Source organism: Ammospiza caudacuta, chromosome 1 (genome assembly GCF_027887145.1).
Source record: "Ammospiza caudacuta isolate bAmmCau1 chromosome 1, bAmmCau1.pri, whole genome shotgun sequence".
Taxonomy (NCBI): Eukaryota; Metazoa; Chordata; class Aves; order Passeriformes; family Passerellidae; genus Ammospiza; species Ammospiza caudacuta.
The window spans coordinates 47932408-47959903 of NC_080593.1; the positions used below are offsets into that span (position 1 = coordinate 47932408).

The 27496-nt window shown below is 42.7% G+C and overlaps 1 protein-coding gene across 2 annotated transcripts in view; it reads right to left on the reverse strand.

The window, feature by feature from the left end:
- MATCAP2 (microtubule associated tyrosine carboxypeptidase 2) overlaps positions 1 to 10221 on the reverse strand; it is a 28189-nt gene extending 17968 nt beyond the window's left edge. For both annotated transcript variants that reach the window (XM_058812507.1, XM_058812498.1), the window contains exons 1-2: positions 10070 to 10221; positions 1861 to 2510 (exon numbers count right to left, since the gene is read on the reverse strand). In XM_058812507.1, the coding sequence (XP_058668490.1) occupies positions 1861 to 2510; positions 10070 to 10094 (675 nt within the window). In that variant the 5' untranslated portion in view covers positions 10095 to 10221. The remainder of the gene's footprint in view (positions 1 to 1860; positions 2511 to 10069) is intronic.
- Positions 10222 to 27496: the final 17275 nt, after the last annotated feature.

Below are 27496 nucleotides of genomic sequence, written 5' to 3' on the forward strand. Positions count from 1 at the left end.
AATTCTTAAAATAGTCAATATTTACACTTATGGGTGTTTGTTAAAAGAAGGGTAAACCAAAGACAAGAAAATCATCATGCATAAAAGGACTTCCAAGGCTCTGCTAGCCCATGCTAAAAGGGATAATCTGTATTAAATTCAGTTTTTCAAATCAGTAGCTGTTGATTTGCTGTCATCTATGTTGCTAATATTGCTAAAAAAAAAAATCAAAGGAAAACTTATTTAAAAGCTCTAGTCAAGGAGTAGTTTTATTTGTGTCATTACAATTTAGTTCATTGTTTGGATGTAAGGAATATGATTTTAAGAACAGAACAGCTGTTCCCTTTTCTCATAAAGAAAATAAATTTTTAATAAAAATGCAGAAACTGAGTTGTTAAAATATACAGACATTTTCAGTGTGAAAATGGAGACTGTCAATACAATGACATAATGGGTAGCAACACTTTTGTACATTCTTTGATTTAGAAGAAGAAAAAAAATATCAGTCTGTTCACAAGTCAGGGATCAGCTCTTACATTCCCTAGTCCTTTTAATTCATGTATCTTTGCCACCAGGAATTTTAGTTTTAAGTGAAATATTCATATCACAAAGAAGTGAAACTCATGGAATGGCAGGATGTCTTCCCAAGTTAAGTATCACTTGAATACATAAGAGTCTCTGTTTAGAAAAGCTTGTCAGACCTAAATAAGATCTAAATCATTTAAAAATAAAAAAATCTTCTAAACCACTTAAAAATAGCAAAAGTGGGAAGAATACTGCTACTGTACAGATAAGCACTGCGTTTTGTCACTTAGGTCAAAGTTAAAAGCAGGGCTTTTGCTGTTTAGGTTTTTTGTAATTCAGGTAGGAAGCCAAGGCAGTTACATAGAATGGGAATGTCTGTAGCTATGTTACCAGTGTGGCTGCAAGTTATGAAAAACCAAAACTGTCTTCTTAACATTTACCTCTCTCTGGAATGGAATTTGGCAGCTGTTTGATTGAGTCTAATGTATATCCAAATACCCTTTCAAAGTTGATTAAAACAAGTAACATCAACATATGCTTATCCAATAACTATGACCTCAAGTAATTGCTATCCCCTCTCAATCCCTGTGTCACCAAGAGGATTGGCAGGATTTCTATGCTGCCTTATTCCTCTGCCTGTTTAGGCATTGTATTTTTCCTCTACTGGATCCTGCTTCATTGCCTACAAAAACTTCCTTGCTTTAAATTATGTTTCACGTAAACCCATTTAGAAGGAGCTGTGCCTTAATCTCTTAAAATCCTGTAAATTTCAGAAAGGTTTTAATTTTTTTTTTTATTAATAAGATTTTATTTTGGTTCTACTAGTGCATTCTCATCTTTGATGCATGTTTCAAAGAGCAGGGGCGTGACAGTGTTCACAGGGGTCTGAGGATGAGGCAAGAGATGAGGATCTAACTTCATGTTTCAGAAGGTTTGATTTATTATTTTATGATATATATTATATTAAAACTACACTAAAAGAACAGAAGAAACTATTTCATCAGAAGGCTAGCTAAGAATAGAAAAAGAAGGAATGAATAACAAAGGCTTGTGTCTCGGACAGAGAGTCCGAGACAGCTGGACTGGGACTGGCCATTAATTAGAAACAACCACACGAGACCAATCACAGATCCACCTGTTGCATTCCACAGCAGCAGATAATCATTGTTTACATTTTGTTCCTGAGGCCTCTCAGCTTCTCGGGAGGAAAAATCCTAAGGAAAGGATTTTTCATAAAAGATGTCTGTGACACAGGGGAGAATAAGGAGAAATTACTTGCCACAAACAAAGCCAAATATCAGGTAGGTGTAGGAAGAAATAATCAATGGAAATGGAGGGGAGTAAAAGCAACTCTACCTGCTTAAGAAATCTGTCGGACGCATGGCTGTGCTTAGCTAACACATGTGGCAGAGCAGGGTTTTCATATTCAAACTGAGGATTGTACGTGAAATCCGAGTCGAAAAACTTGACCTTCTCTTTCTCCACGTTGGACGGCTTGATCGCAGTCAGCAAACACAGCTTCTGCCCAGCGGCCTCGCCCTCCTGCCCGTGGCCTCTGGAGGCCGGGGCCTGCTTTGGCTTTGCGAGGGGGGAGTGCTTCTTAGCCCTGCTGCGGGGCCGGGCCGGCGGGGCCGGGGCGCTGCTGAGGGCGGCGGCCGCGGGGCCATTGCCGAGCAGCGGCGGCGGCTGCCGGGGCCCGCAGCGCCGCCCGGCCGGCAGCGACAGCGGCGCCCTCCCGCGGCTGCCCCGCGGGCTGCAGGGCCGCTTGGCGGCGGCTCGCCGGTGCTTCCTGTGGTGCGAGGACGGCTGCTTCTGAGCGTGGTGCTTTTTCTCCTCTTTGCTCTGCAGAAGGACGTTGTAGCTGCTGGTTCCTGTTGTGAAAATGTCCTTAAGGATGCCAGAAGGAGGATGCTGGAGGCTGTTTTCATTGTTAAGGTTCAGTTTATGTACTTCCAGACTCAGGACTGATTTCCTAGAAAGCTCTGTCTTAGGCCAGTGAAGTTTTTCTGCGTTTAGGGGGAAAAAAAAGGAAATAATGAGGACAAACTTGATTTTCACAAAGTGAAACTAATCTTAAGGACTCAAAACTGCAACATAAAGGAAACACAAAATGTCTTAACTGCAGTCACATCACATTAATCTTGACTTCTAGGCATAAGGGAGAACTGAGTGTGTATATCACTTTTGAACAATTAGACTGGATTTGTAAGGTCCAGCTATATGAGAGTTTTATGCCTGCATCTCCATGCGTGTGAAAAACGCCAGTCACTTATTTTTAAAATTTTAAAAGTTTAATAGTAATAAAATGGTTATAAAATAGTAATACAATTAGAGTAATAATAATTTGGACAATTTGAATTAGGACAATATGAGACAATAGAAACAAAGAGTTACGGACGTCCAGGTACCTTTTTCTGGGCAGCATAAGCCCGAAAAAGGACACACGTTAACAAAGGATTAACGCCTAAAAGCAATAGCCTGTTGCATATTCATACACTTCATACATGATGCATAAATTCCATTCAAACACAGGATTCTGTCTGGTCATCATCAACTTCTTCCTCTGAATCTGAACAGCGCCTTCGAGGCGGGAAGAAGTTCAGTTTCTTCTGATAAGAGGACAACAAATTCTTTCTCTCTGAAAGATTTAGGTGTCCTATGTCTGCTATCTCGCTGAAAGTCCTTTCCTAAAAAAATTATCCTACATAGCATAGCATAGTTTCTATTGTAACATTTTTTATAACCTAAAACTATATTTTACACACTACTTAAGAGAATCAATACAGCATTACTTTCTAACACAACACATATAATATTAATTTTAATATTTGCAAAAAGCCAGTCATAAAATACATGCATTTTTCACAATGCACAACTACACTGCTGGCAGGTGAGAACTTAGTTGTTTATAAAAAAGACTCTGCAGGACTTCACAAACATTTACTGCTACATTAACAAATGTATAGTTTTGAGCTGAGTGATCTTTATCATGCAAGGAAGGCTTTCTGTAAGGACAGAGAATAACTTAAAAAAATAGGAAACTGCCTAGGAGCATGTGAGCAGTGTTTACAGAGCAGTCCCACAGGGATCTGTGCTGCGATACAAGCAGTCTGGTGTGATCTCATCTGCAAAATCTGATTCACAGAGTTTACTCTCAGAAAAGGGTGTGAATATTAGAAAGGGCCAGCCACTCTAAACAATTTTCAACAGTATATGGATAGTAATATATGTTTAAAAGACTTCAGTTTCATGTGTTAATACAGTTTCAGTCTTAATACAGACAATAAGCTATATTTGGAGAGGCAGGAGAGATCAGCTAGCTACACTCCTGAAAGGCCTTAAGACAATAGTGTGTGTTTCATCTAATCAAAGTTGTTCTACCATAACAGCTGGCTTAAAAAAACACTTGAAAAGAAACAAAGTGCAAGAAGCAAATAAGGTTTCTTTAATTAGAGTGAACCATCCTTTCTTGCTCTGACCCCTGGCATAGCCTTTGGGGAAGACTGGTCCCTGGTGCAAACCGGCTGCACAGAAAAGTCATTGAGGATTAAAACTGAATTTAACATTTGTCTGGCTTGTCAGAGAGAAGTGACCTCACTTCACTGGTTCTAACCCCTCCTCTTGACAACCAGTTCTTCCCAGAACATTAGGTGAGCTGAAACTACACGTACAAATAAATTGTGCCACAGAGAAATATTTCCTACTTCTGTACCTAAAAAAAAAAAAGATTCACAGAATAGGATATACGGCTGTGGCATGATTAAAGCCTGCAAAAGGGATTTGAGCTTCATCCCCCAGTAATATGTAGTTGAACTGTAATTACTTTACATACAGTAATTATACTCTGAAGGTAATAGCAGCAAGAGATCATTAAATGCCTCCAAAGTGGAAAAAAAATCAACAGTGGCTTAATTTCGGATTTATTTTCACAGTAAATTTCAGTTTTGCTCCCAACATAAGCACCATGACAATGTATTTCATGCTGTTGGACCTCTGTCAGTTCCATATCAACCTGTGTTCCTCAGCTCTCCCAAACATCCTGCCCTAAGAACCAAAAAGACCAGAGATCCAGTTTGCATGAACATGTGATGAGTGATCTGCAGCCAGGGTGTTTTCTCCACTGGAAAGAAGAGAGGTAGAAGCATTAGATTATTCCCCTTCACTAAAGCACGTGTATCCTCTGCAAACTCAGTTTTCTTCCATCATAAGTCTGTGAATCCTCTTTCCATGCTTGGCATAGGAGCATGCTCCTTGGCATTCCTGTTCAAATTCTGTCAGATCATTCTCATCACATACGTGACAACCTGCCTACATGGCTTATCCTGCTCTCCCATGAGCTGTCGTAGTGAGAAACCACAGTTCCCCATCACAAGGAGAACACCTTCAAACTAAATACGTAAGAGAGACTCATTTTTTGGATAACAGAATGGGATGACCATGTTCATATTTTCTGGTCTTTGAGACTGACTTCAGACCTGTATCAACTGCTACAGTATGAGAATCCTTACTTTTAAGAAGGGTAAGTGAAAACTAAGGTTTCCAGAATGTCTGAACACATATTAAATTTCTGAGCACATAACTTTGCTTAGGTAGACAAAAATGGAGTTGGGAATTACACAGCTACTTCTTAAAATATAGACAAAGAAATAATATGATACCAGAGGCATTAATGTTTCACTTTCTCTATTAACCAGCTCTTAAAAGCCACAAAGAATATAGAAGCCTTAAATTTCTGCTGTAATGGAACAAATAGAACTAATATCACACAAGTATCTAAGAAATTATAAATAAAAAAGAAATAGAAATTTAATTCAAGGAAACAACTCAAAATGACCTTAAACTACCCATTGCCTCCCTCCCCCAAAGCTTGTGTCAATCTAATACCAAAAACCCATGACAGCAAGCTGTTAGAGCTAAGAGGTACAGCTGGCCAGTAATAAATGCTTTTATATGTAGACAATCACTGAGCACCCTAAGTCAGAATTTTCCTGAAGTGTCACAAATGGTGGCTGAGTGCTGAACATGCACTGGCAGGTTTCACATGCACATGGCTGATATCAAAAATAGTTGTTCCCAATCTGTAGTTACTCTATAAGCGCAATCTCGTAGCAAAGTGATTTTTCAGCTGCCAAACTAAGGGTGGGTGTCCTTAATTTTCTTCTGACTAAAGGATACTGTTCCATGCCTATTTGTGCTCAAAACCTAGAATCAACAGGTAATCTGGCACATTTGAAATATTATAATAGACAACAAAGTAGTTTTCACAGAACTCATTTAACTGCTATTCCAAAATTTTGTACAGGTCTTCTGATCATCATAACCAAATAAATGAGAAAAAAATATTTGAGACTATGTCAAAATCATGTTGCCAAACACCAAATTTAAAATCCTTTCTCTAGTACATTTGTTTAAGCTATAACATATTTTAAACTCACATCTGTAAATCGGACGGCATCAACCAAATTAAGAATATACCGTCTTCTAGAAAACTTGACTTACTACATCCAAGGGTTTCTAATGACTAGCCATGTCTGGTGATTGAAAAAGAGGTCTAGTATTCTCAATATAAAACAAATTCATTGCACAAAAATTCACTGCCTCTTGAAAACCTGCTTGAGTATTACAAAAAGTTCTGAGATACTGTGCTGCTATAAAGTAGCCAGTTGGAATGGATTATCAACCCAGATTAATTGCATGGATTGCTTAGCAGTGATTCCCAGCTCTTAAATTCTGGATACCGTTGGACAGATTATTTCTAAAAGATATGAAAAAGGCAAATTGAAAACCACCATGCTATAGTGGAACGCTACCCTGCATACCAGAATACAGATATCACACTACAGATCCCATAGGATTTATCTTTTGTATTTCATCTACATGTGCTACATGTGTTCTGAGAAGTACAAATCTGAATTTCCTGACTTGACTTACTTCTGTTTTTCCAGCAGGAAACTGTCAAAGAACACATGCCCCGGGCTCTAGTTACCTTTGAGAATCTCCCTCATGTAATTTATGTACCAGGATTCTTTTCTTTGTTCTCACTTCCTAATACTCAACAGTCACAAAGCCACAAGCCCTTCAGCAATCAAAAAAAAACTCCGAAACCCACAACAAAACTAATACAGTCTCTTCCTAAAAAATTCTCTCCATCCTGTTTACTTCCATTTATTTCTATCTTGTTCCTTTCTGCAACAACACTAATAAAAACATGATCCTAGAGACACAGGTGAAATATTACATGCAACAATCTGCCTCATTGGGAGTGCAATGTGATGGCAAGGGATAAGCAAGGAGGGGACAGAAGGGCTGCCTGTCCCTGTTTTGTCACAATTTAGGGTACCAAAGAACAGAAAACCCTCCTGTTAATGGCAACTTGGTTCGGTCTTGGGCTTAATGAGTAGATCTCTACCACTCTTGAGTGCAATGGTGTTCAATGTCTGCAGTTCCATAAGCTGGGCTATCAGGGCAGCCAGCCAGCCAAAGACAACTACCCCTGTGAGTCTAAAGAATCTCACAAGAGAGCAGGTTGTGCCCTAGCCAAAATCCCATCATTGTCAAGAGATCAGTTGGAACTGGCAGTACTGGACTTACTCCATCCTGCAGACACAAGTGCACTACGTGTCACAGAACAATTCAAAATACCACAGGCTTCATTTTGCAGAAAGAGGAGTTTTATCTGTAACTTCAATTTATACACAGGTAGCTATTCCAGTGTCACAGCAGTACAGGAAAAGGGAGTCCATGAGTGCTAACAGAGAATATGTGGGAACCACAAATTTCACAACAATTCTTCACTTATGAAACACATTCTATGTATAAATTGCATCCCAGTCACTAACCTGGAGCCTTGCATCACTGCAGACACTGCCTAATCTTGTCAGAGGTTATTTGTTAGAATAAAATGTTAGATTTTTATGCTATATTTAGGAGCCAGGTCATATTGGTCTGTCCTTTAGAAACTGATGGATTGAGCTAATAAGTCAATAATATGCATAGTAAAATCCCAGTGTAAGCATTTTTCTAGCCTTTGGAGTGTGTTGTATAAATAATATCTTCCTCTAGACTACAGGGCAACTACTATCCAAGCAGCTTCTTAAATACCTGTTCCATAGGTGGAATGAGGTTAATGACAGGTATTTGTGGCACGGATATCTCTGTCTGGCTAGCCTGGCTCTAAAATAGCAGAGAGCTCCTGCAGTTTTCGAGCTGCTGTCACTCAGGTTATATATGCACAGTGAGCAAATCCTGTCCAAACTGCACTAAGGTGCTTAGCAAACATGTTCATGGAGAACTTCCTCCTATCCTTGGGATGTAATGGTCTGAGCCACTACTTCTGTTTTTAAGATTACCATTACCATGTTAGAATATGGCTGAGTTTCTTTTTGCTCAAAATCAGAAATCATTTCAAGGCTGACTTGAACTTTTAAATTTATAGGAATGCAAACAATGTATGTGATCTATTTACAAGCAATAGTTAAGTTTGAAACTGTGAGATGAGAAGGAACTACACAGATGTGACAAGTAAGATTCTTCCTTTGACACACTGTGCAAAGGTACAATTACATTACAAAGAAATGTTTATCTCCAATATTCAGAAAATTTGAATAGATTCACAACACCCTGTGGTTTATGGGCTCTAGACTGTATGGTTTGTCTGTGCAGAGGGTTATAGAAAGAATATTCGGAAAAAAAGCAGGCAACATAAAGTGTTGTATATGAACCTATCATGTTCCACTGCCTCTCAAACACTACAGGCTTGTATTTGTGGCATAACTGAATCTCCCCACAATCCTATATTCTATTTCCTCACCACTGGAAACCCCTTTAAAGTTTAAAAACGCTCCAGTTTTGAACAGAAGCTGTCATGCAACTTGAACTAGAATGCACTGGAAGCTTTGTCTATGATTGAACATGGATTAACAGCAGAATTAGGCAATGAGTTTCTGTAAAAACACTGACATTGAGTTACTTTCTATTTTCACAAGCATCTTAATTATTAACTAGAGCCTGTATGATATTGGGACCTTTTACATCTAAGACTCTTTTTTTTCCCCCCCCCACCCAAAAATATCCACCTATTTACTTTTCTCCTGTAAAGGTGTTATCTGTCATCCAGCTTTTATTCTGAGCTTCAAAAGCAAGGGCAGGTTTCAGCTATCAGCTAACTTGTATATCTGATTAATTAGCTGTCAGTGTCCATAAGTAACTCTGCAATTTTAGGGATGACTGGCAGTTTGGATTTTCTTCTTTAAAATGACAATGCTATTTGAGATGTACTCTTTCTACCCTAAAAAAAAAAAAAAAAGAAAAAAAAAGAAAACTACCCGCAAGCAGTTTTCTGCACGTTTACTTCTATATTGAAATACAGTATTATGTAACTGACTCCAAATTCGGGCCCTTCAAATTAAATTACATGCGCACAGTAATAATCAATAAAAGGGAAGACTTGGCTCTAATGAAATCAAACAACAAACTCCTACTGATGTAATAAACTCAGGATTATAATCACAGAACACTGATTTCATCCTGTGCAGGAAGACCTGCACAGGATGAAACTCTCATCCAAGCAGGTCTCTGGCTTCTTCTGCAATACAGGTGCAGTCAGGAATTTTGATGGAAGGATATGGACTAAAAATAACTACTGTTCACAAAATCTCATCCTTTCAGATTGCAGTGGCTATTGCGTATCTCCAGGGTTGCTCTGATCGATCCCATGGAACTTTATTTCTGTTCCCATTATCAGGAGTAACACTCTAGTCATATCCATGCACAGATGGAACAGCATATCAATTATGCAGAGAAAGAGTAGCTGCAAGAGATCTTAGTTATGATTGCAAGGGTATTGAATGAGGGCACACCAAGACACCTCCAGCAGATTTCTTGTAGATAGATTTCCCTGTGGAAAAGTAACATTGGCTTGAGCCAGCTGAAGAAATGACACAAGAAAGGATGTCAAATTTAAACAAGGAAAACATCTGTTTTCAAGCAGCAACTGTATGTACACAGCACAAGAAGCCAGTTTTGTGTGGCACCACGTACCTGCCTACATTATCGTTATACAGTCGTAACAGAGGTTTGTATACACACATCCTATAGGGATTTGTTAACTTCTCTGAGAACACAGCAAAGGGTAGAGCCAAAACGCGTAAGCACCAGATATAACCAGCAGTTTTAGTGGCATTCTCCCTTGCATGGTCTGTCCCTCGCTCCAGCGGAGCGGGTGTCACCGCCGCACTCCTCGGCATCGCAGGGCAGGGCCCGCAAAGTGACACCCTCACTCCCATTCACCGGGGGGCTCCTGATACCCTCACTCCCATTCACCGGGGGGTTCCCGCTCCTGGAGCCAGGCAGGTGTGGAGCCCTTCCCGGTCCCCAGGGGACACCGGGGGGTTCCCGCTCCTTGAGCCAGGCAGGTGTGGAGCCCTTCCCGGTCCCCACCGACACCCGCGGCGCCGCCCGGGCCATGCCTGCTTGCTGGGCGGGGAAGCGCTGGCGGCCGGCCGGCTGCCCCGGGCGCGGCGGGGACCGCGCCGCCCCCGCTCCCGCTCCTGCTCCCGCTGCTCACCGGTGACACAGATGGACTCCAGCATGGTGCTCCGCCGGGCAGCGCCGCCGCTCTGCCCCGCCGGCTGCCCCCCGCGCGGCGGGCTCCCGGCTCCCGGGCGGGGAGCCCAGAGGGGAGGCGGCGGGGAGGCAGCGCCCGGCGCCGCGGGATGCGCCCGCCTCGCCGCCTCGGCGGATCCGGGGAGCGCGGCTGGCCCCGGGCCGGCAGGCGGGAGCCGCGCCGGCAGAGCCCCCGCCCGCCCGCCTCTGCGGACTACAAGTCCCGGCGGGCTCCGCGGGGCCTGAGCGCTGGAGGGGGGGCAGGGCGCAGACGCGCTGCACCCTGGGATCTGTAGTGCACCTGTCGTTGTCCCGGAGTGCCACCCCGCCGACGCCCCCCGGGAACATCAGCGCGCTGTATCCCACCGGTACGGCTGGTCCCAAGTGTCAGCAGCATAGGCCAGGCTTTAGTGCCATCCTCTGCAGGAATCCAGCGAGCATCACTCACGCACAGACTAGGGCTGCAGTCCTCTGATAATCATCAGCTACCATCATCGCTGCAATTGGTAATAGTTGGTGTGATTGGTAATTATCTGCTGGATCTGCGGGAGGCAGAGGAAGGACTGCATGGGACAAGGGTGCTTAGCAGGACATGTGCCACCCTAGGAGACGGGTCTTGTGCTTGGGAATGTCCCATGCAACATGAAGGGAGGAATTGCATCAGGGCAACGGTTTAGGGCTGTAACTGATGGTTATCATACACTGATAGGTAGTAAACAGAATTTAAAGTAGAAGACAGACTTTATATTACACCCTCCTGTCGCCTTACTTGTTGTGCAATCTGTTGCTTTGCTTGTGAAACCTTTCACTCCTTGAAATACAATCTGCGCGTTTTAAAAATGAACATCAAATAGGAACAAGTTATTTTATCTTAGCAATCGTGGTTGTGTAACCCATTAATGTAGGCATGGTGTAGGAAGATTCTGTACTTTTCATGCAGGCTTAAGGTGAGTACTGAAGTCAGATTACACATCAATACATTTCATTGTGTTAATAATGCGTTTACTTTTCTTAAATGGTCAACATTTATTGGAGAGAGCAATTTAATTGAAAGTGACTTACCAGCACAATAGTGCTTAACACAGATTATGGGAGTGATCTCCCAAGGAGAAGAGAGCTGGGAAGTTGTGTGGTGCTTTAGTTGAGTATCTTAAATATCTGCCATCTCATCAATAAATCCGTACCTGCAATGTACTCTACACAGAGATTCCCTCCATAGCACTGTCCAGTACACCTGGCTGTATCATCAGGTAGCAGTGGAGGAAATTCTACGGATCACAGCTTGTTGATACTTCAGAGGTTCCCCTTCTGCCTCCTATCTGGAAAAGTTTCACCGAGATTTGTGAATCCTTCTTAGACAGACATGCATACTTGCAAGTATGCAATCCCGAGACTGAGTAAACACTGCTCAGAGAGCTCTGTCTGCTTTCATGTCAGTCTTCACAGGCAATTATTAAAAAAAAAAACCAAAAATAAGGGTTTAAAGCAAATATTTTCATTTTATTTTCTATTGCTTCACACACAGTCAAACCCAGGTACTCTTAAGACCAGCTATGAAAAGACTGAGGTGTCCTTTTTCTCAGTTGGCTAATGAGGAGCCAGTGCTCAAACACACTTCTACCTAGCTGACAAATTTGATGTCTCTTTTAACTTAAATTCTTTGAAGATCCAAAAAGATATATGCTCTGTCAACATGTCCAAGTTTCACCTAAAATACCCTCTAAACTATTTTGCTGACAATATCGCATCTGGAACTTGCAGGCTTGTCTCCAAATCTCAAATTGCAGGAACTGAATAAACACTTTTAAATTTAGAGAGACAAAGCTATCCCTTAATGGGTTAGAATTTGCTTGTGATACATGGCAATTACAGGAAAAAAACCCAAAAACCAGTCAATCTGTTCAAGCACTACAAATAATTAGCACAGCTGATGAAGAAATGATAGACAACTTCTAAAATATAACGTCAATGTACCATTTTAATGAAACTTCCCAGCATTTAGCTGCATAGACCCTAATTCTCCTTCTAGAGGTGCTATTTTATATATACTTGGATGCCATAGCAATGAAATTAGTAACTAACTGGCTATCATTGTGTATTTTACACATCAACCTTCTGTCCTTGCTCCATCCAGTGGATGCCTTCTCTCCATCTCTCTCATCTCCTGCCTGCTTCTCCCTGGTGTCCTTTTTCCCTGTTTGGGTAGTCAGTCACCCCTGAATCTGCTGCCTCCACTTTGTTTTTTTCTCCTTCCCCACTAGCCTTTTCCTTTGCAGGATGGCGTGAAGGTTTTTTTAGGTCATACTAGCTCCTGGCTGTAGCAAGAGGACGCCAAAAGCAATAGCAGCAGAAGGCACAGAGGAGGGATGCTAAAGGGCCACCTGTCCCAGCTTTCTGCTTCATCTACGAGCAAATTTTGTCACATTTGTCGATGAAAAGCATAACATGGAAAGGTCAGTTGAGAAAAACATTACTGAATACCTCATGACAAAAATGCTGCACACACACATATAGAATTATATAATTTTATATATATATATATATATATGTGTGTGTGTGTGTGTGTGTGTAGTGTACCTCTAGCAGCTCTGACCTTAAAGACATCTTATCTTGCAAGTCTGTCTGAAAAGACAGCAGGGAAAAAGACAAGCTATTCTGTCATGAAAAAATTTCTGGAGGCTATCAGTGCAGCTGGCACTTGTAGCAAGATGAAGGAACATAGGGACAAATTGTGATGTTTAGATGAGCCACACTGTGGAATACAGCTTAAATGACACAGTTCCACAGTCCAAATGGATCTATACCCATTGTTACAAGCCAGAATTAAAAGGGACATGCATCCTGTGTTTCAGCTTTAACGGAACATTACTTCCAGATAATTTCGGATTTACGTGGTCATGTCTTCAGAGGTAATGTCATCGTCACTTGATCAAAAACACTGCAATGTCTTGCACACAGAGGAGTATCTTTATAGGAATATTAGCATCAACAAGCTCTGCAATGTGTACAGTTTGGAAGAGCAGTGACACACATTTTATTGATCTCTGTATCTGTCGGAAGCTAACACTGCAAAATTCCAACACATACACACATATATAAATGCACATACATATAGATGCATATAAAAATATATATGTGTATATTTGCATTTGGATTTTATATATATATGTATGTGTACACACACTTGTTTTAACATTGGTTTTATTTGGTTCCTCCCTCATATTCACACCATCTTTCCACCACTTCTCTATGACAACAAAGAATCACTGATGAACTATGAAAGCTGAGAACGAGAGTCCTTAACTAACTCTGCCTAATTTGGCACAGCTTCAGGCCCTTCAGAGTGGGAAGGTCAGCCTTCCCTCCCCACTTAATGACTTAGCCGGCTGAGTATCTCCTGACCAAACAATTTCACTGACCAAGTGACTCCAACTGACTGTCCTTCCAGACATATTCTTTCTAGAAGCTCCTTCAGAAATGTCTGACATTGCCTTCTGATTCCAGCTGGGTTCTACACTCCTGGTACACAGCAAATGCAGCACATGCTTGTGGGAGCTGCTTACTCATAGACTTATTCAATGGGAGTGCTATTTTAAGATGCACAACTTGATACAGCTCCAGTATTCAGATTGATTTATCCACTGAATTTGTTCACACTTTATGCTAAGGAAGCTGAAAACCCTACACTCAATGCAAGAAGGGCAAACAAAACATAGGCAAACCTTGCAGTAAAGTACAGAGAAGTGAAAGCAATGTAAGATCCCTGTGATGTGAACCTATGAGTGCACCTGACTGTTGTCTGCCATCATATGAGGAAAAAAATCTAAGATATCTATTGTACACTCACAAATGCACTTATACCTACTAATGAAAGAGGCTGCTTTCCTATGGCAGAGAAATGGCTTATAAAAATATAACAGTCACAGTAAAGCATTCAACTCCTTCAGTATGGACTGATGGACCAACTCACCCCTCTTGACCTTTCCTCCTCTAACCGTCTGTCCACTTGTGCAGCAATGCCTTGTCACTGCAGGGGTCCCTCTCAGAAAGGCAGGGTGCTGCCTTTGGCAGGGGCACACAGGGCTGGCAGGCAGCAATGGCAGGCAGCCGAGCACAAGCTGCCTGCTGAACTGCAAACACCAGCAGATGAATCACAGGTGCCTTGCTGTGGCAACACAAATACCAGGTCAGGCAGCACAGGCAGCACAATACAATCTGCCCCGTGCTGGTTTTGGCTGGGCTAGAGTTAATTTTCTTCACAGTGGCTGGTGTGGGGCTGTGTTTTGGATTTGTGCTGAACACATGGATAATATAGAGAGGTTTTGTTATTGCTGAGCTGAGCTCACACAGCCGAGACCTTTTCTGCTTTTCCTACTGCCACGCTGGCCAGGAAATGCATGGGAGATTGGGAGGAGATGGAACCAGGACAGGTGACCCAAACTGATCATAGGGACATTCCAGACCATGTGACATCACGCTCAGTATATAAACTGGAGGGAAGAAGGAGGAAGAGGGGGATGTTTGGAGAGATGGTATTTGTCTGTTCAAGTCACTGCTGTGTGTGGTGGGGCGCCGCTCTCTTGGAGATGGCTGAACTCCTGCCTGCCCATGGGAAGCACTGAATCAATCCCTGGTTTTGCTTTGCTTGTGCATGCAACTTTTGCTTTTTCTATCAAGCTGCCTTTATCTCAACCCACAAGTTTTTCTAGCTTTTACACTTCCCATTCTCTCCCTGATCCCACTGGTGGGGGAGTGAGGGACCAGCTGCATGGGGCTTGGCTGCTGGCTGGGATTAAACCAGAGGCCACAAAAAATGGCAATCTATTATACATTTGTACTTTGTGCCTTTTGAAGTTGGTCAGCTCTTTTGTGGTGCTGGGATAATTTCAGTTAAAAAGCAAAGTTTTCCTAGTAGTGCATCATTGTTTTTGGCTTCTCACGTGAGCAATTCACTTATTTCTTAACCAGCCTGAAAAAAACACCATGCTCCTCTCTCTATTGCCATTCACTTTCTTATCTTTTCCTCTTCCACTTTGTTTATTTGATCCCCTATTTTTTGCTAGTCCAAGCTATACAACAGACTTATAAAAAGAGAAGGGGATATCCAACTGTCGTGGGTTGACAGCCTTTATCCCAATATCGTGTGTTGTGTCTGGCAGCTGTGCCTTTTCTCTCTTCGCCCCCCCCCCCCCAGCCGTCTTGCTGCGGCGGGGCGGGGAAGAGAGGGGGGAGTGTTTGACCAGGCCTTTTTTGCTTTTGGCTTTTGCTGCTTGGCTTGGCTAGCCGCTTTGCTTGCTTGCTTTCTGCTTTTTGTGCTGTTTTTTTTTTCCTTTTCTCTTGCTCCCTCTTTCTTACCCTCCCCTGAAGATACTGGACCGGCTCCGGACGTGACCTGTAGACGTCCAGGACACCCGAAGCTTGCAGAGAAGCGCCGCGCCCTCTCAACACAACACACAGTCTGTTTTTTTCTGTTTTCTTTTCTTTTCTTGTGTTGGGGAGTGTTCTTTTGTTACTTGTAAATAAATAGGTTTTGTTTTCCACTTTGCTCCTCCGAGAAATTCCTTCCCGAACCCGGTGTTGGGGGAGGGGTGGTTGGAGGTTTGTTTTGTTTTTGGGGGGCTCCCTTTTGGAGATTTCCCCTAATTTGTCCTAAACCAGGACAATATACTTTTTGGTGCGTTGGCCGGGAAAAGGAGGCCAAAAAACAGTGGAAAAAAAACCTATAACAATAATATTTTGGTTTTGGCTATTTTGTGGGCATATCGGTGATTCATAATGTCATTTGGAGTGGAAGCTTGCCGGTCGTTCTGGTCCCTAGGGGTTTTTGAAGTTTTAATACTTTTGTGGTCCCTGGGGTTATTTCCTTACCCAAAAATAGCTCTGATGTTGGCCCTAATAAGTAGCTTTTGTAAGCGGGGGGCACTAACCAGAATAGTCATTGTGCTGGTCTTATGTATGATGATGTGTCGGATAAAAATGCTGGACTTTATTTCAGGAATGTATGGACTGTTATTATGGTTGTTTACTCAGTTTGTTTGGGGAGAAGAAGGGGAAGGGGCTTTTCAGCCTTTGTCTTCCTTCTTGTCCTCCAAATTGTTGACATCTCTATTAGAAAATACTGAATTTCCCCTGAGTTTGAAAGAAACCATCTTTCTGGCATTTAATTTATTAAGCCTTTTCTATACTGTCTGGAGTGTGTATAAAATGAAGACTGAGATTTCTAGAGGGGTTAGAGACACTCCTGACTTAGGAGTAAAACAAAGCAGGAAAAATCTTGACTGGAGTGGGAAATGGGAGGACATGGGCCAGACTTTAAAGGAATTTTCTGATCCTATGGACTGGGACTTTCCATCTGATCAAATTCAGAATCCAGTCGAGGTGGCAAAGTATTTGAGGGAGAAGTGCCATGGTAACATTAAGGAAGAAAGGATTACTGCAGTGAGCTGGGCCTTGGCATTTGTTTACCGTACTCTGCTAGATACTGTGGAGCAGCAGATAGCAGAAAGGGAACAGGGTGATAAGTTAGTTACTACCCCAGTGACCCAGGCTGCAGCTAACATCCCAGGCTCCAGGCTAGCAGCTGCATCAGACAGTAGGCCCCAAACCATGGCTGTTGCAGCTAATACAAGAGGTGGAAAGTGTAAAGGCAAGACCGATCGAAAGGTGGAGGATGATGAGGATGATGATGCAGGAGAAGGACCCTCACCAAAATCAGAGGCCACATCAAGGGGCACAGAATCTGGAGCTAATATTGACTCCTTTTCTCTGAAGGACCTCAGAGGCCTAAGAAAGGATTACAGACGACAACCTGACGAATCTATAATTAGTTGGTTAGTCCGCCTTTGGGATGCTGCAGGGGAGGTTACGATTTTGGATGGTACTGAAGCGAGGCATTTGGGATCCCTGTCACATGATCCTGTCATCGATCAAGGTATGATGAGGGGGGCTAACCCTCACAGCCTCTGGGAACGGGTCCTAAGAAGCGTAGCAGAACGATACCTGTGTACGGATGATCTCTATATGCAGCAGACACGGTGGAAGACCATAGAACAGGGGATCCAACGCCTGAGAGAGATGGCGGTGGCAGAGCTCATTTTCTCAGATGACACAACAACTAGAAATCCGGACCTGGTACCATGCACACCTGTAATGTGGAGGAAACTCGTGCGACTTGGGCCACCTGAATACGCTTCTGCCCTAGCAATAATGAAGCGGGATGATACATATGAGACTGTGCTCGATATGGCAAAGAAGCTTCGAGCGTATGCAGATGCTGTGCATGGCCCAACTCATGCCAGAATTGCAGCAGTGGAAACCCGACTGCAGAAACTAGAGGATAAAATTGAGGAGAATCATAAGAAACTCCGGGAAGAGATTAAGGAGGACCTTATTCAAATCTCAGCTGTACAAATTAGAGGTCCTGGTGTCCAACGCTGGCGCTCCTTTGATGGGGAGAGAAGGTACACCCCACGGACTGAGTTATGGGCTTTTCTGCGTGAGTCTGGAGAAGACATGAGGAGATGGGATGGAAAACCCACCGCTGCTTTGGCACAACAGGTGCGAGATTTGAAGAAAAGAGAAAGTATCACCAAAAGGATAGCAGCTCCGGTCGCTCGTAGCCGAGATGTTAAGTATAATGATGACGATGACATGTCCGATCCCCTTGAAGGAACTTCTAAGGCATATGCCCAAGGAAAGAAGGACAATCTGGCTTAGAGGGGCCCTGCCTCCAGCCAGGAAGAGGCACGGGAGAACCGGGTTTTTTGGAAGGTGTGGATCAGATGGCCTGGCACATCAGAGCCACAAGACTATGAAGCATTGGTTGACACTGGATCACAGTGTACCTTAATGCCATCGGAACACGTGGGGACAGAACCTGTTTCCATTGCTGGAGTGACGGGAGGATCACAACAGTTGACTTTGTTGGAAGCTGAGGTGAGCTTGACTGGGAAGGAATGGCAGGAACACCCGATTGTGACTGGTCCAGAGGCTCCGTGTATTTTGGGCATAGACTTCCTCCGGAATGGCTATTACAAAGATCCTAAGGGATTCAGGTGGGCTTTTGGAATAGCTGCAGTGGAGATAGAGGGTATTAAACAATTGAATACCTTGTCTGGACTATCAGAGAACCCATCTGCAGTAGGACTCTTGAAGGTAGAGGAGCAGCGAGTGCCAATTGCCACCTCAACAGTGCACCGCAGGCAGTACCGGACGAATCGAGATGCCGTGATCCCCATCCACAAAATGATCCGAGAGCTGGAGAGCCAAGGGGTGGTCAGTAAAACCCACTCACCCTTTAACAGCCCTATCTGGCCTGTGCGAAAATCTGACGGAGAATGGAGACTGACTGTGGACTATCGTGCCTTGAATGAAGTGACTCCACCACTGAGTGCGGCTGTACCGGACATACTGGAACTGCAGTACGAGCTGGAGTCTAAGGCAGCAAAGTGGTATGCGACCATCGATATTGCTAACGCGTTTTTCTCCATCCCTCTGGCAGCAGAATGCAGGCCTCAGTTTGCTTTTACATGGAGGGGAGTGCAGTATACCTGGAACCGACTGCCCCAGGGGTGGAAACACAGTCCTACCATCTGTCATGGACTGATCCAGGCTGCACTAGAAGAGGGTGAGGCTCCAGAACATCTGCAATATATTAATGATATCATTGTTTGGGGGAGCACGGCAATAGAAGTGTTCGAGAAAGGAGAGAAGAGAATTCATATTCTCTTGGAAGCTGGATTTGCCATTAAGAAGAGCAAAGTCAAGGGACCTGCCCGAGAAATTCAGTTCTTGGGGGTGAAGTGGCAAGATGGACGGCGTCAGATTCCTGTGGATGTTATTAATAAAATCACTGCCATGTCCCCACCAACTGATAAAAAGGAAACACAAGCTTTCTTAGGCGCTATAGGTTTCTGGAGGATGCACATCCCTGAGTATAGTCAGATTGTGAGACCCCTTTATCTGGTTACCCGCAAGAAGAACGACTTCCATTGGGGCCCTGAGCAGCAGCAAGCTTTTGTCCAAATCAAGCAGGAGATAGCTCATGCTGTAGCCCTTGGTCCAGTCAGGACGGGACCAGATGTGAAGAACGTGCTCTACTCTGCAGCCGGGAGCCATGGTCTGTCCTGGAGCCTTTGGCAGAAGGTACCTGGCGAGACCCGAGGCCGACCATTGGGATTTTGGAGTCGGAGCTACAGGGGGTCTGAAGATAACTATACTCCAACAGAAAAGGAAATCTTGGCCGCCTATGAAGGAGTCCAAGCCGCCTCGGAGGTGATTGGTACAGAGGCACAACTCTTTTTGGCACCCCGACTACCGGTGTTGGGATGGATGTTCAGAGGAAAGGTTCCCTCTACCCACCATGCCACCAATGCTACTTGGAGTAAGTGGATTGCCCTCATTACGCAGCGCGCTCGAATTGGGAAGTTAAATCGCCCTGGGATCCTGGAGATAATTACAAATTGGCCTGAAGGTGAAAGCTTTAGTGTCGCAGATGAGGAACAAGAGCCAGTGACCCGGGTTGAGGAAGCTCCGCCATACAATCAGTTACCAGTAGAAGAAACACGTTATGCTCTATTCACCGATGGTTCTTGTCGTGTCATAGGGATGAAACGGAGGTGGAAAGCAGCTGTGTGGAGTCCCACTCGACGGGTTGCAGAGGCTACTGAAGGAGAGGGTGAATCCAGTCAATTTGCTGAAATCAAAGCTATTCAACTGGCCCTAGGTATTGCAGAGAGAGAGAGGTGGCCAAGGCTCTATTTGTATACCGATTCCTGGATGGCAGCCAATGCTCTATGGGGATGGCTGAAGAGATGGAAAGAGGCGAACTGGCAGCGAAGAGGAAAACCAATTTGGGCTGCGGAAGAGTGGAAAGATATCGCTACTCGGGTAGAGAAGTTACCTGTGAAGATTCGCCATGTAGATGCCCATGTCCCCAGAAGTAGAGCTAATGAAGAGCAGCAAAACAACCAGCAAGTCCATCAGGCTGCAAAGATAGGGGAGTTGAAGATAGATCTCGACTGGGAGCATAAGGGAGAGTTATTCTTGGCACGATGGGCCCATGATGCCTCAGGCCACCAGGGTAGAGATGCTACCTATAAGTGGGCACGAGACCGAGGGGTGGATCTAACCATGGACAGTATCTCTCAGGTTATTCGTGACTGTGAGACGTGCGCTGCCATCAAGCAGGCCAAGCGGGTGAAGCCCCTCTGGTATGGGGGGCGGTGGTCTAAGTACAAATACGGGGAGGCCTGGCAGATTGATTACATCACACTGCCTCAAACCCACCAGGGCAAGCGCTATGTACTAACCATGGTAGAAGCCACCACGGGATGGTTGGAAACCTACCCTGTGTCGCATGCCACAGCCCGTAACACTATCTTGGGCCTTGAAAAGCAGGTCCTTTGGAGGCACGGTTCTCCCGAGAGAATTGAGTTGGATAATGGAACTCATTTTAAAAACAACCTTATTAATACTTGGGCTAGGGAACATGGCATCGAGTGGATATACCATATCCCCTATCATGCACCAGCTGCAGGGAAAGTGGAAAGGTATAATGGATTGTTAAAAACCACCTTAAAAGCATTGGGTGGGGGGTCTTTAAAAAACTGGGAGCAGCATTTGGCAAAGGCTACCTGGTTAGTTAACACTCGAGGTTCCACCAACCGAGCGGGTCCTGCTCAGTGTGAGCTCCTTAATATAGTAGATGGGGATAAAGCCCCAGTGGCCCATGTCAGAGGTTTGTTGGGAAAGACAGTATGGATCAACCCTGCCTCGAGTACAGAAAAACCCATCCGTGGGATTGTCTTTGCTCAAGGACCAGGTTATACATGGTGGATAATGCAGAAAGATGGAACAACACGGTGTGTACCTCAGGGAGACCTGATTGTGGGATGAGACTCATATATGAATGTCATTGTTTGTTGAATGTGAGACAGAAGGAAACTGTAAGTGTCAAAGGTCTGAGCAAGTAAGATGAGAGGAATGCGTAAGTGTCAAAGGTGTAAGTAAGTGAAATGAAAGTTTTTTATTGTATGTTCACGATATGGGATAAGGGGTGGAGTGTCGTGGGTTGACAGCCTTTATCCCAATATCGTGTGTTGTGTCTGGCAGCTGTGCCTTTTCTCTCTTCGCCCCCCCCCCCAGCCGTCTTGCTGCGGCGGGGCGGGGAAGAGAGGGGGGAGTGTTTGACCAGGCCTTTTTTGCTTTTGGCTTTTGCTGCTTGGCTTGGCTAGCCGCTTTGCTTGCTTGCTTTCTGCTTTTTGTGCTGTTTTTTTTTTCCTTTTCTCTTGCTCCCTCTTTCTTACCCTCCCCTGAAGATACTGGACCGGCTCCGGACGTGACCTGTAGACGTCCAGGACACCCGAAGCTTGCAGAGAAGCGCCGCGCCCTCTCAACACACAGTCTGTTTTTTTCTGTTTTCTTTTCTTTTCTTGTGTTGGGGAGTGTTCTTTTGTTACTTGTAAATAAATAGGTTTTGTTTTCCACTTTGCTCCTCCGAGAAATTCCTTCCCGAACCCGGTGTTGGGGGAGGGGTGGTTGGAGGTTTGTTTTGTTTTTGGGGGGCTCCCTTTTGGAGATTTCCCCTAATTTGTCCTAAACCAGGACACCAACAAACACAAAACACCTCCTTAGCAGATTTTTACAAGAAAGAAAGTAACTCTTTGTGCAGTAGTAAGTGTGAGTACATGGAGTTTTGGAGGCATCTCTCACCTATGTGCTGGGCCCAGCACTCTCCTGCAGCAGGAGCTCCAGTGCTGGGAGCAGGGGACCCTTCCAGCTAACATTAGGGGGCAGTGATGCAATAGCTGTGGAAAGAATGATGAGTTACTTCTTCATCAAAGCACTTCATTTCATGGGACATCCAGATTCTCATAGTTAGGACAGGTTTTGTAAAGCAGAAGGGACTTTTCCTGGCCTGGAAAAGGTGGTCTTCTGGTAAAACGTATTTTCAAGGAGAAACACTGACTCAGTGAGGGGCAGAACCCAAGGTATAAACTCACTCTCTTTTTCCAAGTACATGTCTGGCACTGCTATTGAGCTTTACTTTGCAGATTCCCACATAGTTTATGAGGTTAAATGGGGCTATAAAACAGCTGAGGCTATTTTATTTATTCTGTGAATAATAACACCTTCCAAGTGGTATCAGTGACAAATTCAGCCAATGGAAAGTGTTCAGTAGTGTTGGGGAAAAGAGTAAACCAAACCAGAGGTATTTTCAGACTTCATTCACCTATACCTCCTGACTGGTTTTGGAGATTCCCTGGCTACCTCCTCATCATGGTGTTAGTAGAGTCCCAGAGTTGGAACTGCAGTGTCTCTGAGATGGGGACAGAGCAGGGCAAACACTGTCTTACCTTGTTACAGACCTGCCAAGTTCAAAAGAGATTTTTGGATTAGACATATAAGAAAATAATGTGCCCATACCAACCTGCTTGCAAACAGCTGTTAGGGAGCAGCAGCTATCTTCATGGCCCAAGATCTGCACCATCTCCATGTGGGCTCTGACTTGAGGCAGCCAAAGGTCCTGGAGATGCAGAGAAACACATTCAGAGTGCTCACAAATCTCACCACCATGGGAAGAATTAAGGAAGAATTATTTTAAATAACCTCTTGGTCATTTCCAATCCCTTTGCCTTCTTTCATGCTTTATTGTAAGGTGAAGCAACTCTTTGTCATATCACACCCAGGCATTCAGTAACACTATGTTTGTACTAGAGACTACTAATATAGTTTTACTCCATCAGATGTTTCAGTCCTTCTCATTAATGAAAAGACGTGGTCTTATTTTTAAATTCCTTTAGTTAGTCTATTTTCTGTGTCATATTAGTTTGTTAACCAGAAACAGATTGAAATATTAAGGATATTTACTTATCTCTAACATATCCTCAGTGCAATTATATATGCAGTTTGTACTGAAGCTGAGATGACATAAGGGACCAGTGTCCCTCTTGGGTATGTGTGTGGGAAAAAAAATTTCAGTTATGTTTATTTAAATTTCAGTAGAATTTGTCCCATAAGAAACATCTGTTTCTTATTTCAGATGTGCATTTTTTTACAAATGTTGAAAAAGGGCTTTCCAAAGACACTGAGCAGCCTAAAATCCTGTCTAAGTAGCACCCTCTAGTGTAAATATGCTACTTTTGCAGAAAGGATTTAATTATACTGTATGGCTGACTTTTTCTAAAGAGCTGATACATAAAGTGAAAAAAACTACTGCGAACTCACGTAAAACCCATTTTGTATCCTTATCATATCTTTTCCCTATTTAGCAAAGCATATAGACTACATTTAATTTGAAGCACCTATTTTGGTTTTAAAAACTTTCAGGTGATTTTGTAGGTAGCATTCTTGGCCTTCCTTATAAATAATTTATTTTATGTGTGTCCTGCAGTTTCATTTATTTATTTATTTATTTATAATATAATGGCAAGAGGTCAGAAAATTATCACCTGTTCAGCCTCCTGAGTCTTTAAAAAAAAAAGCTAGAGCTGATAGAACACTTTTTTTTTTTGGTTAGTGAAAAATGGTTTCTCAACAAGAATGTCCTAATTTTTCCATTGTTCAGAAAATATTACAAAACCATAAAATGTAATTTGGCTGGTGAAATTGCTGATGTGATTATGTGATTACTCCATTTGCACTATGTTCTAGTTGCAAGCAAGTCTCAGATACTGAGAGTAATATCTTGGTCTAAATTAACACAACAGCACTTAAGTGCTCTCATGCCCTTTGCTTAATTTTAGAATTTTTATGTCAGCAAATGGTACATCTGTACAATATGGATAAAGAAAGAAAAGGGGGTATTTTACCTTGAGACACAAAAGAAAGAAGTCTAATTCTCCTCCTCCTCTGTAAATCAGTTAGGAGACCTAAATGAACAGCCCTGAGAAACTTTCTGTGATTTAGTGATACAAATGCAATATTATACTGACTGAAGACAATAAATCTTTTAAGACTGCATGAAACACAAATATTTCTTAACTCCTACAGCTTTGTAAAAAAAGCAGAGTTCAACCAGAGTTCTTTTTCTGAAACTGAGTTCACTTGACAACTGTCTTTTGCTGTTAATGAAATATGATTTTTATCTCATTCCTTATTTCACAACTTTTCCATTTTAATACATCTTCTTTCTTTTCCTATGTTTCTTTGTTATCCTCCCTTGTTGTCTGCCATTTTTCACTCATCTTATTTTAGTTCTTTCTCCCCGTAATCATAGAATCATTAAGGTTGAAGAAAGACCTCTAAGATCATCAAGTCCAGCCATTAACCTATAATGTTTTTGTTTTTCCCTCCAGCTTTGATTTCCGTGAGATTTTTTTCCTTCAGTTGCTCCTCATAAGAGAGCTTCTGTACTATATTCCCCCAGCCAGCATCCACTTTAAGGATTTTCCCCCAACTACACTTGTCAAGGCAGAGTAATGAATGAATCCTTTTGGTAACAGAAAAAATAGTCCTAGGTAAAAGTTATGCTATAATGGCTATGGGGTCTGGCATTGTTTTAGTCTGGGTGATGTTGCTGCAGAGTAATAATTAGCATTGGCTCCATGATTGTCAGCAGGCTGATCAATCACTTTATTATTCTATCCTTATTAAGAAACCCATTGCCCTTACACTCATGATACACATGGACTCAACTGGTCCTTCCATCCAAACACCATCACCACTGGCCAAATAAGAAACCATCTTTGGTAAACAAATCTCCATAATACAGTCCACGTGTTCAACAGCTGCAGCAAGTGAAGATAAGAATTGTTTATCATTCTTTTCTCTGATCTTCTCACAGCCTTCCCCAGGACAATGCCTGGGAAAGTTGTGCCTGTTGCTCTCTGTGCCCAGAGATCTGCTGCCACAGGGGGAGCTGGTTATGAATTTCCTATTCAGACTATTAGGAGAGAGACCTGTGCTCTGAGCATTGCTAATTTTAATCCGTGTCACACATTGGGTTAGTTCTCACGAAACCTGTCTTGTTCCTGACATAAATATATTCCTTTACTGGATAATGTCAGTCTAAATTGCCTCTGTGATTATCATAGGAGATGACAAAAGCAGTGTAATCACCTTTGGCTTGGCTTAGAGAACATATCCAAAATGCTGCCCATCAAAATGTTTTTGATTATGTAACATCTGTAATAGAAAGTACAGATTAATCCAAACTGCAGCATTTTGCCAGACTACAGATCTGCCCTTCTATTCAGTGTTTGGAGGTGAAATTGCCTTTTTCCAGGCCAGCTCTATGGCATACTAGGATATTCAAGAGGATTTGAGAGCACAATTTGCTCTTCATTTCAGAATCACTGAAAGAATGGATATTATATTCTTACTGCTTTTGTGTGGTGCAGGATTCCCTTATTATAGGGGTCTTGCTGGGGGGCCTGGGAAGAGGGGAATTTCCTACAGCATAACTTCAACTTAGACATAGCCAAAACCCAGAGAGTCAGACCTGAGCCATACATCCTCCAGGATCCAGGAGAGGCAAAAACGAAGGTGGGCTAGAAAAAGGAGATGTCCTCAAGAAGCTCTGCAAGGGCTGTCACCTTGTCTCTTCCCTCTTTGTCTGAAGTCATGGGGAAGAATTAATTCTAATTGGAACCATAGCCCAGAAATTATGATGCATACCATCATGTGCTAGGCCACACATTTTCTTCTCCTCTCTGTGGATTCCCATGCAATGCTACTACTAGGTGGGAAATGGCTTTCAGAATCATGACAGTTCTTCAGCTTATTAGTGGAAGAGTGGATTTTTTCCTGCCAAAACCACCTTTTGAAAGGAAATCTACACTACAAGGAATACTACACTACTGTATTCTAATTACATGCTATAAATTGAATGTGTTTGCAAGTGCTAGATAGGTGAACATCAACTTTGGAGTTATTAAACAACGAATAAAAGGAAATTACAAGATGGAAAGTAATAATTTTTCTCTAACTGACAGGATTTTTCTGTGCTCAAGGAAGCACTTTGCTCATCTTTCCTTTGGAATCAGCATTATGAACTCAGTTTCTCAGCAGAAAGAAAGTTTTAGGAAATATTCTCTGACAATTACAGAATGGAGCTACACAGTGGACTACAGTGTAATCAGCATTTTCAATGTCAGTATTTTACATTTCTGATTGTGTTGGTATTGTAAGGAAGCCAGAGATAAAAAACACTTTGGCAAGTGTTCTCCTTATTAGTTAAAAAATGCTCCACTCTTATTAAAGTGCTAGTGCAAACATTTATAACCATCTGAAAATGCACCCCTGAAAACAGTCATTACACTTTAAAACATCCTGAAGGAAAACCTGGCAAAGTAAAAATGTTCTTCAAGCCATGTTAAAAGAAAAATGACTGGCTCCAGTGTATAAGTTCTTAACTCCCATGAAAAATGCAAGCCAGCAAAAACTGTTCCCCCAGTGCTTTGTATTGTGTTATTTATTGTTACAGAAAGAATTTCTTTTCATTAGCGTATGCCTGGCAAGAAGACATCTTAAACCACATCATGTGAGGGGAGGAGACAGTGAAGGGTGTGATTCATAGTTTTTGAATGCAAAAATCTGGCATAAAATATAAAGCTGTTGAACAGGCAGAGCTGGCTCACTGTTCTGCTGGTTTCACATGGCATTCCTTTCTTTCCCTTTTTCTTCACACTGTGAAAGATCAGTTGATTTTTCTTCCCATAAGTTGCTGTAGAAATAGTTTTACTTATTTATTAAGAAAAATATAACTCCAACTGAAAATTCCATTGCTAACAGTTGTACCCCCAGCACTCTGCAAACAACAGGCTCATTTTTATATCACATTTCCTGAAAAGGATTGACTTTCTTTGGCTCCTTAGAGTGCTAAAAGGATAAGATATATTTACTATCCACTGGTTCCTGGAAGCCAGATATAATTCCTTGACAAGATGAGAAACGAAGCATTCTATTTATTTCTAGCAGGACCTTGATGAGTCTGATAGAAATTATGAAGAAATTATTGGCTCTGTAGAGAGCAAAAGGGAAGGACATTTGTGACATATATACTGCATTGATTTCAGCAGTTATACACTCCTAGGAATCTCCATTTCATTTTTCGGAGTACACTGTATAGAAATACATGTTACAAGAAATTTATTGCACAGATTAAGAATCATGATTTTCCTCTTTTTAATAGTAATAATTAGCATATGTCAGTGTTATTTACACATCCTTACGTACACTAACAGGGCAACCACCCCTGTTCTGTTGGCCCCCAGGCTGAGTTATGCTGTGTCATTTGAAACACACCAGCAATGGATGGAGCCACATTTGGAAATGGACCAAGGACAGATGGAGCTGCACCATATAAATCTCACAGACCCACAAGTAAAGCAGAAAGCATGTTTAGATTGCAGTAATTCTGTATTATTAAAGCGTTAAAATTGTACAT